Source organism: Lontra canadensis, unplaced genomic scaffold, assembly GCF_010015895.1.
Source record: "Lontra canadensis isolate GAN:19392208 unplaced genomic scaffold, GSC_riverotter_1.0 scaffold6, whole genome shotgun sequence".
In the NCBI taxonomy this organism is placed as follows: domain Eukaryota; kingdom Metazoa; phylum Chordata; class Mammalia; order Carnivora; family Mustelidae; genus Lontra; species Lontra canadensis.
In genome coordinates this window covers 22,687,303-22,702,820 of record NW_022631000.1, presented here as the reverse complement: position 1 = coordinate 22,702,820, position 15,518 = coordinate 22,687,303, and the positions used below count along the sequence as shown (strand labels likewise).

At 34.0% G+C, this 15,518-nt stretch overlaps 1 protein-coding gene across 3 annotated transcripts in view; it reads right to left on the bottom strand.

The window, feature by feature from the left end:
• Window positions 1-15,518, bottom strand: part of U2SURP (U2 snRNP associated SURP domain containing) — a 53,045-nt gene that overhangs the window by 11,191 nt on the left and 26,336 nt on the right. For all 3 annotated transcript variants that reach the window (XM_032852417.1, XM_032852418.1, XM_032852419.1), the window contains 10 exons: window positions 14,421-14,487; window positions 14,183-14,346; window positions 12,823-12,985; window positions 12,340-12,419; window positions 11,350-11,437; window positions 10,241-10,363; window positions 6,029-6,185; window positions 5,217-5,312; window positions 4,393-4,459; window positions 130-289 (listed from right to left, as the gene is read on the bottom strand). In XM_032852417.1, the coding sequence (XP_032708308.1) occupies window positions 130-289; window positions 4,393-4,459; window positions 5,217-5,312; window positions 6,029-6,185; window positions 10,241-10,363; window positions 11,350-11,437; window positions 12,340-12,419; window positions 12,823-12,985; window positions 14,183-14,346; window positions 14,421-14,487 (1,165 nt within the window). The remainder of the gene's footprint in view (window positions 1-129; window positions 290-4,392; window positions 4,460-5,216; window positions 5,313-6,028; window positions 6,186-10,240; window positions 10,364-11,349; window positions 11,438-12,339; window positions 12,420-12,822; window positions 12,986-14,182; window positions 14,347-14,420; window positions 14,488-15,518) is intronic.

Here is a 15,518-nt window from a genome sequence, read left to right as displayed (position 1 = left end):
GGTGGTATGAAGGTTTCCAGGCACAGAGAACATAGTATACAAAGGAATGATGCCAAGAGGGAACCTAGGTCGGTGGAAAAGAGAAAGAAGGCCAGTGAAGCATAGTTTCAACCTCATTGCCATACTAACTTCAATTTCACGAAGTTTAGCTCGTTTTTCCTCACTCATTTCAGAGTACTTAGAGAACTTGGACTCGGTCATTTCTTCTTTGATTGGATTAGAGTACAAATGATGTTCTTCTGATTTGGAACTCTGAGTATCTTCTTCATCTTCACTTTCTTCTTCTTGACTGGAAATAAGCAGAATATATCATATGTCAAGGCAGGAAAAAAAATGTTAAATTTTACAGTCTGGCTTTTTTATTTTTCACTGTCTCAACCTGTAAATAATGTTAACAAAACCTCTGTAAGAGGCCAATTCATTACTAAAACATTTCTAGAAAATATTTTACCAAATACTACAATTTTATAAAACTTACGTTTCTTCCACATAAAAATTTTTAGCTTCAGCATAATCACTTTAAGAAATTCTGTGTGTGTTAAATGTTATCTGTGTGCCTTTCATTCTGCAACAAACTTTTCTTGCAGTGTTAAGTGAAATGAATAATCAGGCAATGATTCCCCAAGTTTTCCAGTTAAGCATGAGTTTGGGAAGCCTAACGTTAAAAAAGCCAAATGTATTTACCTTTTCTTCAGCAGAGGCTATACATTGGAAAATACATGAGTTTGTGTCACACAGTTAACTATAAAATAATGTACCATGTAAAGACCTTATCTGATTAGCACATAACCCTAGAAATAAAGCAAAGTATAAATTTTAAGTATTATCACACATTAGTACTCATGTCAGAGTTGATTTTGAAAACTATACTGGTTCTACGTCAGCCAAGAAGAAAATGAAAAACTAAGTGATTGCTAAGGGTAAAGATACAAAGAAGAATATAATCTACCCTTCACAAACAATATAGTGGAAACAGATAGGCAAGCAACTATGTGCAAAGTTGGTCCTCACTGCTGGACGGAGACTGACAAAAATGTTCTTGAAACACAACTGAAGGGGCCCCCCAAAAAAGCTGTATGCTCTGGGACAGGGCTTTGTTGTGTACATATATGTCAAATCTGGGCAAAACATGTCATCCACACACAAACTCAGAATGTTTATGTATATACAAACAAAATTCCTTTTATAAACAATATTGATTACGACATATAAGCAGGAGTCCTTTCAGTATATATTTAAAGCTATTCATAATAATATGAAAGTAGTTACAACCAAATTTGTTCTAAATAAAAATAATGTGAGAGACTGATAACAGAACTCACAGAATGACAAGGAAAATGTAAGGAAGGCAGATAAAAAGAAAGTGTTCGCAATTCAGAATCAGAAATCTGGTATTAAGACTATGCTACTAGCTTTGTAATACCTTACCCAAATGTCCTTTCCTGAACATTACTAAAATGTTTTACAAACTTTATACTCTAAGAGCCCCACAAATCATTAGTACCACATAAAGATACAACTCACTACAATACTTAAAGAAGACAGTAAAAGGAAACTATTTCTAAAAAAACAATATTCTTTTTGGAAATAAATCTTTAACTTAACACTTCTCATTCATTTGTCAGAAACTTCCTAAATGCAGTTTTTAGTTAATTTTTTTTAAACATAAAGGGGCGCCTGGGTGGCTCAGTGGGTTAAAGCCTCTGTCTTCAGCTCAGGTCATGATCTCGGGGTCCTGGGATCGAGCCCCATGCTGGGCTCTCTGCTCGGCAGGGAGTCTGCTTCCCTTCCTCTGTCTCTGTCTGCCTCTCTGCCTACATGTGACCTCTGTCAAATAAATTAATAAAAATCTTAAAAAAAAAATGTTTTTTTAAACATAAGAATTTCTTGTTTTATGGTGCATAAATGCTTTACAAGTGTTTCAGATGCTTTTAAATGGTTAAACTATAGGCCTGAGTATGTGTAAATACAGAGGTTTGCTGTGATTATTCCAGAAAGGGTCACTCAAAAAGGACGAGACACAATTAAATTGTGGTATCTAAGCAATGGAAATTACTTAGCCAATTCCAGCCTGTTATTTACAAATTTTCAGTAATTTTTTTGCAAATTCAAATATTCCTTAAACATCCTTTAACATTTATCTGAATGCTTTCAATTAAAGACAAATACAGAGCAGATAACTATATGGATTGACAAAGAAAAATGCCCATGACACTTAAGTGAAAAATGGGGTCAGAGAATAGTATGTGCAGTATGTTATTATATAATTCATGCTTAAAATAGATATACATGGGGGCGCCTGGGTGGCTCTGTCATTAAGCGTATGCCTTTGGCTAAGGTCATGATGATCCCAGGGTCCTGGGATCGAGCCCCATATTGGGCTTCCTGCTCAGCGAGGAGCCTGCTTCTCCCTCTCCCACTCCCCCTGCTTGTGTTCCCTCTCTCTCCCTGTATCTCTGTCAAAAAAATAAATAAAATCCTTAAAAATATAAATAAATAAATAAAATAGTTATACATGTTTTATGTATACAGAGAAAGGATCTAGATGGCAAGGCACCACACATTAACCACATTACTTACTTTCAAAGTAAGCTACACTTGACAACCTGAAATACATATTCATTTTACAATTACTATTTTAATTTTTCAGGGCCCAAGCAGTCTGTTCTCATTGGCTTTGACTTTAGCTCTTAGTTACCAGTGCTTGGTTCAGATCTCATCATAGTTTCATCTTACTCTTTTAAAGAAATGAAAATTCAAGTCTATAAAACCATACATAATTCACTATAAATGAAATTAAGTTACTACTTGGAAGTTTTCTACAAAACAACAGTAGGGCTATATTTTCTTTTAATCACCTTTCTGCCATAAAAAATTACTAGTTTCAAAATGGCATTTTGGATTCAGCCACTAGAGAGCAGTAGTGATGCATAAGAAAATTTCAAGGACCAAAAAGTTGTATGCAAAAAAAATATCTTTTCCTTGCTTTGTACTTTCATAAAGTTATTTTTATGTTATTGTGATTTATTTGGAGCTCTTAAGAAAAACCAAAAATAAAAATTTTATTTCCTGTGATCCAGGCCTCGCTGTATAAACATGATTATTCTACTGTCAACACTAAAATGCAGTCACATTCCAAACTTTAAATATCAAATTTATGCAAAAAAAAGTTAATACTTTTAGAAACAAAACAAACTGAAGAAATATCCAATGGCCTTTTCTACCCTTCCTTCCCCCTAAATTAAATAATTATCTCATGAATACACATAATTATTTTACACCAGTGATGTTACAATGGTGAGATGTTAATAATGATGTATTACAGACATTAAAAAAAAAGGTTAAAGCATTATTTTAAAGCAAACTGGACTGTCTCAATTCCTGTACTCCTACTAAACAGCCCTAGAAAGGTATTTCCACCAAGAAACCACATCTACATTTTGTAAGTATTTTGTCACAATCACTGCTGACTAGTTCTGATCATCCCAATATTTCTGGAAAGACATCACTGTTGCCAAGTTTTCCTCAGCATATCAACTGTGCTCCCACATATGCTGATCAATCATATTTCCTTAACAATCTAAATGCTACTAATACCCACTTTCTGAATCCATACAAATACCTAAACTGTGCTGGGACACAAAACAGATTTTCTCCTTAGTTCACTCTTCAATTTGAGAATCATTAAAAAATGTTTTGTTTTGTTTTTTAAAATAGAAACCTCTGCTTTGTGTTCTTGAGGTCATCTGTTCTATTTAATAAAATCAACTTCCTTGCAATGATTTAAAAAGGTGTCAAGTTCTACCTAAAAACTACCAAGACAAACATGCCAGGAGAAACTGGGAGCAGTATTCCTAGAGTCACATTCAATGTTAATGCAAAAACAATCCTGGGGTGATCACCCAAGAGCAAAATTTCTCTACATGTTAAAGGAAAGCTTTTTTTCTGTTATTTATTCTTAGTTCTTTTGACATGTTTACATATAAATAACAGAATGGCCATAATGCAATGCTTAGCAATGTACAATTCAAATAAAAAGCAGCATAACTTTCCCATTCACATTTTAAAAATCACTTTTTGTGGAGTCAAAACAATACCTGATGACAAAGATTTGAAATAAATGCAGTTGACAATTTAGTAACTACCAACTGAGAATATATATATACCTACCATAGAAAAATCAACTCAGAAACAAAGTGAAACCAGATCCATCAAGACCAGAAGCCAAAAGCTCTTCGCTCACTGGAAAAACAATGACAACTAAAAATGATCCTTTCAACAAGTTTAAGAGTGAAGTTGTCCTCTTCACTATTATTTCAAGCATATCTCTTAATTAAAAAGGGAGCATATGTGCAATAAGAAACTAAGTATGTTTGAAACTTAGATTCTTACTTTTGATTTTCTTCTTCTTCTGATTCTTCATGCTGGTCAAATAACTCCCACTTAGAAGTTGTTACAGCTGAGTGGAAGGAAAAAAAAAAAAAGGGTGTAATTCCAAAAGGTAAATTAGCATTTTTGCAGTAGCACAGAAGGCCAAAATTGAAAAGTTTTAGAATTGAAACTTTAGAATTGAAAATTTATATTACAGAAGCATTAGAATTGGAAGTTTATATAAGTTTGTAAAAAGTTATTTACAATTATCTATTCTTTGAATAGCCTCTTCTATGTGCTAAATTTATTTCTTTCCTCACACCCAGGCTATAATTTTATTCAAATTCATGAAGTGACAAATAAGGTTATCATTCTTATTACTGTGCTAGGTGGTAACATTTATTTCATTAGAACCTACAAATGTTAACAATTACAGATATAAATACTAAGGACACATGTCCAAAGTAAGTATGAAAAGCAGGTCTAAACTGCAACTAGTAAGTCAAGCATTATAGGAAGATCAAAGCCTGGTTTCTCTAAAGTGACCTCTAAATAGATTTCTAAGTAGGTATTACCTCCCATCTATATTTTCTATTGAAATGCCTTAACTGAAAGGTTTTAGTGATTTCTCTGATTACTCCCAAAGCATCCAAACTAAAAGATCTAAGAAAATTGTAACAGCAACCATAATGAAAACTAGGCCACTAGACATAAAATAAATAACTGTGGGTCTTAAGGTTGAAACATTATAAAATACAAAAGACAAAACAAAACCAAAAACCCACACACCAATAATTTTAAGCACTCCATTTTTTAAACCTAATATTTATTGTACTTTTACTCACCTTGTGCTTCCAATTCAGATTCATCTACAGCTTCCCATTTTGATGGGGCAACTTTAAATATGGGCTCATTCTTCTTTGAGTCCTCAGTTGCATCCACTATTGAGGAAAGATAAGCCATTAACCCTGACAACTAGGGGATGACTAAGTAGTTCATGAGCATTCACTATATTACTGGAAAGTAAAATAAGGCCACACATGGACTAATAATGCTAGTGTCAAGAATTATGACTAATGACCTCTGCACCTGAGGTCCAAATTTTGAACATGTTATGTGTCAATTCAGAATATACAAGTTATTATGATTTCAAGCAAATGGGGAAGTTGTGGCATAAAAAAATCTTTATTATCTCTACCTAATTACTGTTTAAACTATACAATTCCTACACTGTTCAATCTTTTCATGTAATTCAAATGTACTAAAGATTATGTACACTTCCTATTTCCAAAAATGCTTTTAGGCAACTAGGAAAACTGAACCCATAAACTATGAACAAAAAGAGAACTGAAGAAACAAGGAATCTGGGATGATAAATAAAACTGAGCACAATATTTTGCCTACAGTTTTCCTGACAGTTAAGATAAAAAGAGAAACTTACTAATACTATACGATGTTGACTATCCCAACAAAAAGAAATGTGACAAGAAAATTTCTTTTCTTGACAGGGTCAAATGTATTATTGGGTATTTGAATTTTGAAAAGTCAGAAATAAGAGACAGAAAAAAATGGCAACTTAAACTTCATCGACATGTGTGGAAATTAAAGAGTTTTGGAATCCAACTTATTAGATCATCAGTTTGAAATCTGAACTTACAAGGCACTCCATCAAGATCATCATCAAGGCTCTTTATAGGGACCCCATCAAGATCATCAATGGGAGTAGCATCAATAGGAATTCCATCCACATCTTCTAGAGGTGCACCATCAAGCTCTTCCTCAATGGGGGCACCATCAAGGTCATCTGGTACATCCTACAGAAACATACACACTATTATAACATTTTCCTTTGCTTACTAGTCATAATGCTATAAGATTAATTTGCAATATAAGGAAGCTGAGAGGCAACATGGGGGTTTTGGGAGGTAGGAAAAGAATAAATGAAACAAGATGGGATCGGGAGGGAGACAAACCATAACAGACTCTTAATCTCACAAAACAAACTGAGGGTTGTGGTAGGGGGGTAGGGAGAGGGTGGTTGGGTTATGGACATTGGGGAAGGTATGTGCTATGGTGAGTGCTGTGAAGTGTGCAAACCTGGCAATTCACAGACCTGTACCCCTGGGGCTAATAATACATTATATGTTAATAAAAAATTTTTTTTAAAAAGATTAATTTGCAATCCAATACAAACCAACCAGCTGGATACCAACATTCCCAGGTACAAAGTGAGGACATATCTAGGATATGATTTATCCTCCTGACAAAGAAGCAGTCATTCTTTCATTATTTATGAAATATCTATCAAGTGTTTACCGAAACCAGGTATACCATGTAAGGGACTGACATACAATGATAAACAAAAATGAGTTTGTTCCCTTGGTTGTTCCTATAATAGGGCTTACTAGAATATTTTTTGCGGGGGCGGGCGGGGAGAAGCAGGTATATATATAATCACAATATGCAAAGAACCACTATGGTGACTGCTACAACAAAGAAGTATATCATAGTATTCAAGTGTGTGATAAGTATGTTTCACCTAAAGAGGTCTGAGAAGGCTCAATGAGGTTATGCTTAACTGACATCTGAAGGATCTCAGATAAACAGGAGATATTTTAGAGAAAGGGAGGAAAATTTACAAAGGTCTATGGTAGAAGGAAACATATATAAGAAACTGAAATGAGGACCATGTGCTTGGAATAGGGGGGCCAATTAGGAGGATCTTACAGGAGTGAAAGTGAAAATACAATTGGATTAGGATGATAGAAATGAATATAAAGGATTCACGAAATACTGAGGACATGGAAAGCCAACAGAATCACAATGAACAGAATCTGCTACCATTGTGGTACATCTCTTCATGTACATATTTATTTATATAGCTACTTTAATAAAATTAAATTGTGCTGTATACAATGCTCTACCACTTCTTTTTTCTACTAATACATTATCTATCTTTTCATGTCATTAAATAAAACACCAGTTGTTAGAAATCAATACATGGAGACCAAATGAAAATTAAAAAAAAAAAAAAGTCCAAAATCTTTAGGACATAGCAAAGGCAGTTTGAAGAGGGAAGTTTGTATCAATACAGGCCTACCTCAAAAAAAAACAAGAAAAGTCTCAAATATACTATCTAACCTTACATGTGAAAGAATTGGAAAAAGAAAAACAAAGCCCAAAGCTAGCAGAAGGAATAATAAAGACAAGTAGAAATAAAACAGAAACAAAAAGAAAAATTAAAAAAATCAATTAAACCAAGTGCCAGTTCTTAGAAAAGATAAACAGAACTGATAAACCTTTAGCTACTCATCTAGAAAAAAGAAAGGATTCAAATAAATAAAATCAAAAAAGAGAAGTAACAACCAACACCAAAGAAATCAAAGCATTATAATCAAAGCATTATAAGATGAAAAATCATCTGCCAACAAACTGGACAACAGAGAAGAAATGGATAACTTCCTAGAAACATACAACCTTCCAAAACTGGAATCAGCAATCAAAAGCCTCCAAATAAACAAAAGTCTAGGGCCAGGTGGCTTTCTAGGTGATTTTAATCTACAGATGCAATGTAATCTCTATCAGAAAACCAATAGCATCGGGACGCCTGGGTGGCTCAATTGATTGGGCTGCTGCCTTCGTCTCGGGTCATGATCCCTAAGTCCTGGGATTGAGTCCCACATCCGGCTCCTTGCTCAGCTGGGAGCCTGCTTCTCCCTCTCCCTCTGCCTGCTGCTCCCCCTGCTTGTGCTCTCTGTGTCAAATAAATAAATAAAATCTTTAAAAAAAAAAAAAAAACAATAGCATTTTTCACAGAACTAGAATAATCCTAAAATTCTTATGGAACCACAAAAGACCTCAAATAGCCACAGCAATATAAGAACAAGGTGGAGGTATCACAATCCCAGATTTCAAGATATACAAAGCTATAGTAATCAAATCAAGATGGTACTGGGGTGCCTGGGTTGCTCAGGCAGTTAAGCATCTGACTCTAGGTTTGAGTTCAGGTTGTGATTGTGGGACTGAGCCTGGCATCAGGCTCCATGCTCAGCAGGGAGTCTGTTTGTCCCTCTCCCTTTGCTCCTCCCCCTGCTCATGCTCTTTGCTCTCTGAAATAAATTTTTAAAAATTTATTTAAAAAAAAGGAAGATGGTACTGGCACAAAAACAGATGCACAGATCAATAGAACAGGATAAATACCCAGAAGTAAACCCACACTTATATGGTCAATTAATCAACCACAAAGGAGGCAAGAACATATAATGAGGAAAAGACAGTCTCTTCAACAAATGAACCTGAGAAAACTGAATAGCTACAATGCAAAAACACAACAAAACAAAACCGAACTGCTTTAGTACACCATACACAAAAGTCAACTCAAAGTGGATTAAATACCTAAATTTAAGACCTGAAACCATGGAACACAGGCAGTAATCTCTGGGGCACCAGCCTTAGCAATGTATTTATGGATATGTCTTCCCACGCAAGGGAAACAAAAGTGAAAATCAACTACTGGGACTATACCAAAATAAAGCTTTTGCACAGAAAAGGAAACTATCAACAAAACAAAGAGGCAAGCTACCAAAGGGAGATGATGTTTGCGAATGATATACCCAGTAAGGGGTTAATATCCAAAATATATAAAGAACTTATACAACTCAACACCAAAATAAAACAAATAATCTGATAAACAAATGGGTGAAGAAGCTGAGCACACATTTTTTCAAAAGACAACAGAGATTGCCAACAGACACATGAAAAGAGACTCAAAATCACTAATTATCAGGGAAATGCATATCAAAACCACAAGAAGATGTATCACCTCAAACCAGAATGGCTAGTATCAGAAAGAGAAGAAATAACAAGTGTTGGCAAGGATGTGGAGAAAAGGGAACCAGCATGTACTGTTTGTTGGTGAGAATGTAAACTGATGCAACCACTATGGAAGACAGTATGCAGATTCCTCAAAAAACTAAAAACAGAAATACTATATGGCCCAATAATTCCACTGGTGGGTATCTACCCAAATAAAACAAAAACACTAATTCAAAAAAATACATGCACCCTGATTTTTATTTCAGCATTATTTATAATAATAGCCAAGATATGAAGATAACCCGAGTGTCTACTGATAGATGAATGGATCAGATGTGATGTACACACACATACACAAATCGTTGTCATCAAAAAGAATGGATTCTTGCCATTTATGACAACAGAGATGGATCTAGAGAGTATTATGCTAAATGAAATATATCAGAGAAAGACAGTATGATTTCCCTTATACATGGAATCTAAAAACCAAAACAAACAGACCAAAAAAAAAAAAAAAAAAAAAAAAACCCCGACTCTTAAACACAGAGAACTGGTAGTTGTCAGAAGGGAGCAAAATAGGTGAAGAGGATTAAGATGTACAAACTCCTGTTACAAAGCAAATAAATCACAGAGATTAAAAAAAAAACAGCATGAGGAACATAGTCAACAATACTGTAATAACACTGTATGGTAACTATACTTATCATGGTGAGCATCAAATAATGCACAGAACTGCTGAATCACTATGCTATACACCTGAAACTAACAGAACACTGAATGTCAACTATACTTCAATTTAAAAAAAAAAAAAATGCAGGTATTAGGGGAAAGAAACCCAGTCACCCAGTTTTCACATAAGGTCACAAAACAGAATTCCTATTATACATCATTCTATCTCCCGGGCTCTAGCAATTCCAGAAACAAAAATCCACAAGTTAGTGATAAACAGTAGGTATTTTTCATAAAGAAATGTTACATCCATAACATACCACACCCCCATAGCATCTCCAGAAATAAATTCTAAAATAATCACACAAAGACACTGAGTACATACCTCTGTTTCCTTTTCTTCAATAATATTTACAAGTCCTAAGAAAATATTTTGTAGTTTGATCAAAAATGGTTCTGGATAAATTGCCCAATCCTCCCATGCTCTGAAGCAGGTCATTACCCGTTGCTAAATAAGTAGGAAAGAGACAACAAATATTAATTAGGAAAACACGTCTCAAACTTCATCTCATGAGAAGAGCCATGACAATTTGCTGAATTTTCCTTTAAACCAAATTCTTGATAGAAAATAACTATCATATTTTAAAAAAAATCACAAAGTCACCTTCTAACTAAATGGGAATAAAATCAGAAATAAATATAACAAGAAAGCAACAATAACTGTTTTGCTCCTAACCACCTAAGATCAATGTCCCCTACCACTAGTGGTACAAGAGGCCCCATCTGGGAATAATAACTTAGAAATTTATTAAAATTGGTACTAAGGTAGTTCTGACCCAAATTCTTTTATGGTCCAATGATGTACTTTCCTGATTCTGGCTAAGACTTTTTCTCTGTCCCATCCCTAAACTTTTCTATAAGCTCTGATTTATGGTCAAAATTTAAGGTCAAAAAATTTTTAAAAGGAGTTGTTGAAATTCTCTAAATGGTGGGGTCATTAGGCATCTTCCCAGTCTAAAAATTTCATTAATAGAATTCTTCCTCTCATGAAAGTAGTATCTATTTATTCCATTATATGCAAGGTACTTTGTTTAGCTTTTCTTAACGTTGGTCCACAGCTAAGAGATTATAAAAAGTAACTGAAGGTATCTTCTAAACATGAATAACTAAAATTGTGTTTCTACTCCAGCCTAATTATACATACCATTACAAAACAAGTGATGTTCTGAATGGTTTTTTGTGAAAAAACTAGTATGTAAAACATTTAAATATAAGACTTCAAACTAAAACACCCAACAAAATAACACTACATAACATATTTCAAGCTTTCAGGCTTTTTGGTACTGAAGATGAAATGGCAGTAAATTTTAAAGCAGTAATTTCTGAAAGATTCATGTTATGTCTTATACTTGTCCTATGTACTTTTCTAGCCCTCCAATATGCTTGCCAGCCCCTACCACATTTCACACTAGGGAAAAAAAACAATAAACATACCTTAAAGTTTTCAGACTGTAAATGGCCTTGAATTGTACGATAGGTAGCATTGAGGTCTGAAAATATCTGACATAGCTTTGTTTCAAAACTGAAATTCAAATAATACATATTTAACAGAGTTTATTTAAAAACCTCTATCTACTTCAGCATGCTATCCAATGAAAACCTCTCCTGAACTTAAAAAAGTATAAATAAATTAATCAAGTAATTCTTTAAAAATAAAGAACTAGGTACCTAAACTCTTAAAATTGTAACTGAACTCTTTATTCTGAGTTATTCTCCTGCAAAGAATTAGTTTCCTCGATTAACAAGAAACTACATTTTGGATACTTTATGCGACCTAAACTGATCTCTTTATGCTAGGAAAAGTGACTTGTCCAAGGCAAAAGAAAAAGAAAAAACAAACAAACAAACAAACAAAAAAAAACAAAAACCTAATAACAGCTAAGCTTAGGATCCAGATCTCCAAATTTCATTTCAGAATCAGCTTAGAGGAAGGTTTCCCAGATTCATAAAATAAAAACCAAAAACAAACTCTGAAGAAGAATTATATATTAATTACAATACAGCAACATAATTTCCTATTGACTAGGAAAACAATCACTGTGAACTACAAAATGATCAAAAGAGAACACAGATTCTATAAACGGTTTATATTCTATCTTTGGTCTCTTCCCTTATGCTTGCCATTATTTCTATTGTTTCAGTTTATTTACTACACAAGTGGCTAAATATGCAATAAAAATAAAGTTTTTTAACCCTTATTTGTTGTAATTTATCAAGAAACTGGTATGAAAACTTTCTAAACATTTAGCTTAAAGTGGTTCAATGAATGCAACCCCATTTTTCAGAAAATTCTATTAAACTAAGAAGAAACACAAATTATTTCTTATCATTGAAACTATCAATTAACCAAAAAAATCCTCTTCTCTGAATTCCTTACCCTTAATGTTTTATTTCAGGAATATCATCTTACACCGTTATACTTACAATTTTCTATAATATGAAGCATTGGCAACTTTGGCTGAAGAATTATACAAAACATCAGAAACCAAATATAATCTGGCAATCTAGAATACCAAAAGATAACATAAGAGATTAAAAATAAAAACCAGTAGCAAATAATGTATCTAGAAAAAATTCCATATTGAAATATTTTGCAATCAGTGGCATACAGCTAATGTTTAGCTATAATAATAACAGTTAATTACAAGAGTTAAGAAATTCAACATTACCAAAGCCACTACTTTGACAAGGATAAAATATGTTTCAACCTGTTGATAACCTGTGTACTGATTAACATAACAAGTTTCCCCAGACGGAGGAAAATTAGACCACATGGGAAAGATCTCTTCAGTCAAGTTCTTCATGCAAAAACAAAATTAAAAAACACCAATTTCAATAAAAAAGAAGTCAACTGTTATCTCTCTTTTACTTAAATAAATGTTCCAGAAAGAGAAATCATTCCCATACCTTTTTGGGGAGGGGTGTCTTTAAGATGGACAATGACTCAGTAATGCAATCCACTATTTCTTCGGCAGCTTCAGCATTATTAAGACAGAAAACCATTGCATCTCCAATATCATTTTTCCTTGGAGTTAACCCCCGCAGGATTTCTTCTAATTTGTCCCTCTGTCTGAATACAAATGTTTTTAACTTACAAACATTTACAGATAGAAACTTCAAATGTCATTATAGTTTCTGCTCACAAACTAATTTCCTTAAAACCCACTTGGATAAAATTCTGAAGACTAAATTGTATGAAGTCTGATTTTCAAGAGTATTTGAGTGTCCTAGTCCTATTATCCCATTACAGTGGGGGCGGAGGGGAAGCCTTCATGTTTTTTACTCTCTTTTGAAGGAAGTCAGTTACTTTAGCACTTCTGCATCAGATCAGAAACAGGCTAAAGCCAGTGGTGGCAAACTTTGCAAAGAATCAAACAGTAAATATTTTAGGCTTTGCAGGTCATACTGACTCGTAGTTACTTGACTCCACTGCTATTAACACCAAAGCAGCCATAAACCACATATAAAAGGCAGTTGGGGGGGCTGGCGGGGGGACGCAAGAAGTGTAGAGCATGACTGTGATCCAATAAAACTACAAAAACAGGAGGCAGCCAGATTTAGCCTACAGACTGAGCTTGAAGACCTGGGCAAAAGTAATGATGAAAATACATCTTCAGAAGCAAATATGCTTCAAATATATACAGCTCTCCATTAGCAAAGGCTCTCACAAACAATGCACCAGTGAAACTAATACTAAATTTAGACTACGAAGTGGAGTACATAATCCTACATGCCATGATCTTTTAGCCAATTTCTCCCCATGAGGTATACAGAACTTCCTTTTAATATTTAATAGTTATATCCATTTCTGCTTCTTAAACCAGACTAACTTCACTGTACCCATACTGACTGAACACTAGTAAGTATGTTCGCATGGTGGCCAACTTGGGGAAAGACTGCATAATCAACCATCTGACTTCACAAAGCTCCACGGTAATTTTTTCCTCTTTAATGTTGCATTCAGGGAGGCCAGAATTCTAAAGATCCCAAGATAATTTCTGTAAGAGTCACAAGTATTCTACTGCTAGAGAATCACTACTTAAGAGATTATCAGGGTCTTTTATCTGCAGGAAGAGACAGAGGTCAATAGGACACATACTTACACTTGCCAAGATGTTTAAAATAACTAAACACATGTATTTTAAAAACAGTCACAAGAAAAAACATTTTATTTTAGGGTTAACATCTTAGTAATAAGATCACTAATTAACACAATTTTTAAAGCAACTTTTCTTAATATGTAACAGGAAAAGAAAAAAATTCTTACTCTTCCTTAAGTGCTCCCTTTTTACTTGGCTCCTCTACAAAAGCTTCTGTTTCTTGCTCTTCTGACATCCCATGCAGGTATGGATTTAATGGTGGTGGCCTCCAAAAAGATCCATTTTTGAACATACGAAAATCTTCTGTCCGCCACTTAGTTGGAGAATCTCCCTAATAAATGTCCAGAATGTTATTAGGCAAAATACCTCAGAGTCAAAATTAACAAAGTAATTGATTCCACTTGCCTGCAGAATAGAATAAAGCTTCCACCTATAGTAAACATGGGCTGGTGTCTGGTTTTCAAATAAGAACCTAAAACAAAACAAACAAAAAATAAATATATTCTTTAACAAAGAAGTGTCTTCAATTAAACATAAACAAATAAGAAATACTATTTGCCTACCTCATTTGAAATAAAACCAAAAGCAAAGATCACTGAAGAAAAATCCTCATCCACTGCCTTCTGCCATCAATCCTCTTCCTCACCCTAGCCCCTACACTGCCTTTGTGACTGACATTAACACTCAGAAGGTATGTATGCATCTTATTGAGTCTTAAATCAATTTTATTGAATGCTTATAAGTCAGATATTATACCTGGCAATAGATTTTCCCAAGATAGACATTTCAAAAGCAGTGGTTTTTAAATGACTTAGTAGTGCTAAATGAATGTCTTAGACACCGTATCTGTTCAGAAGATAACCAATTTTCTACAAAGCTCTATTGTTCTACTAAGAATGAGTCAGTGAAAAACATGAAGAGTAGTGTCTTCCTCCTAGAGACTGCTAAAAACAATGTTATTTAAGTAGCCTAAATCAAAATCGGACAGAAAACTGACCCAAGTACATCCTAGTCTAATTACTAAAACTTCCTTCTCATTCCATTGCAAAAACAACTCCATACTTTTAGAACTTTATTCTCCGAAATATTTTCAGCTCCAAAAAATAAGTAAAAAGTATTTCTTAAATGCAAACCTGAGGATAAAAAAATTGTGGTAAATACATGTAATGGACTATTATTCAGCTTTAAAAGGTAAGGAAATTCTGACACACTCTTCAACATGGACGAACATTGAAGATATTATGTTAATTGAAATAAACAAGTCTCAAAGTACTAAATGATTTCACTTATATGAGGTAACTAGAGTAAACAAATTACAAGAGACAGAAAGTAGAATGGGGGCTACCAGAAGCTGGAGGACCCAGGGAATGGTGAGTTATTGTTCAAGGGGTACAATTTCAGTTAAGGGAGATGAGAAAATTTCTGGAGATAGACAATGGTGGTGATTTTCACAAAAATGTGAATGCACTTGATGCCACTCAACGATACCTGTTAAAATGGCAA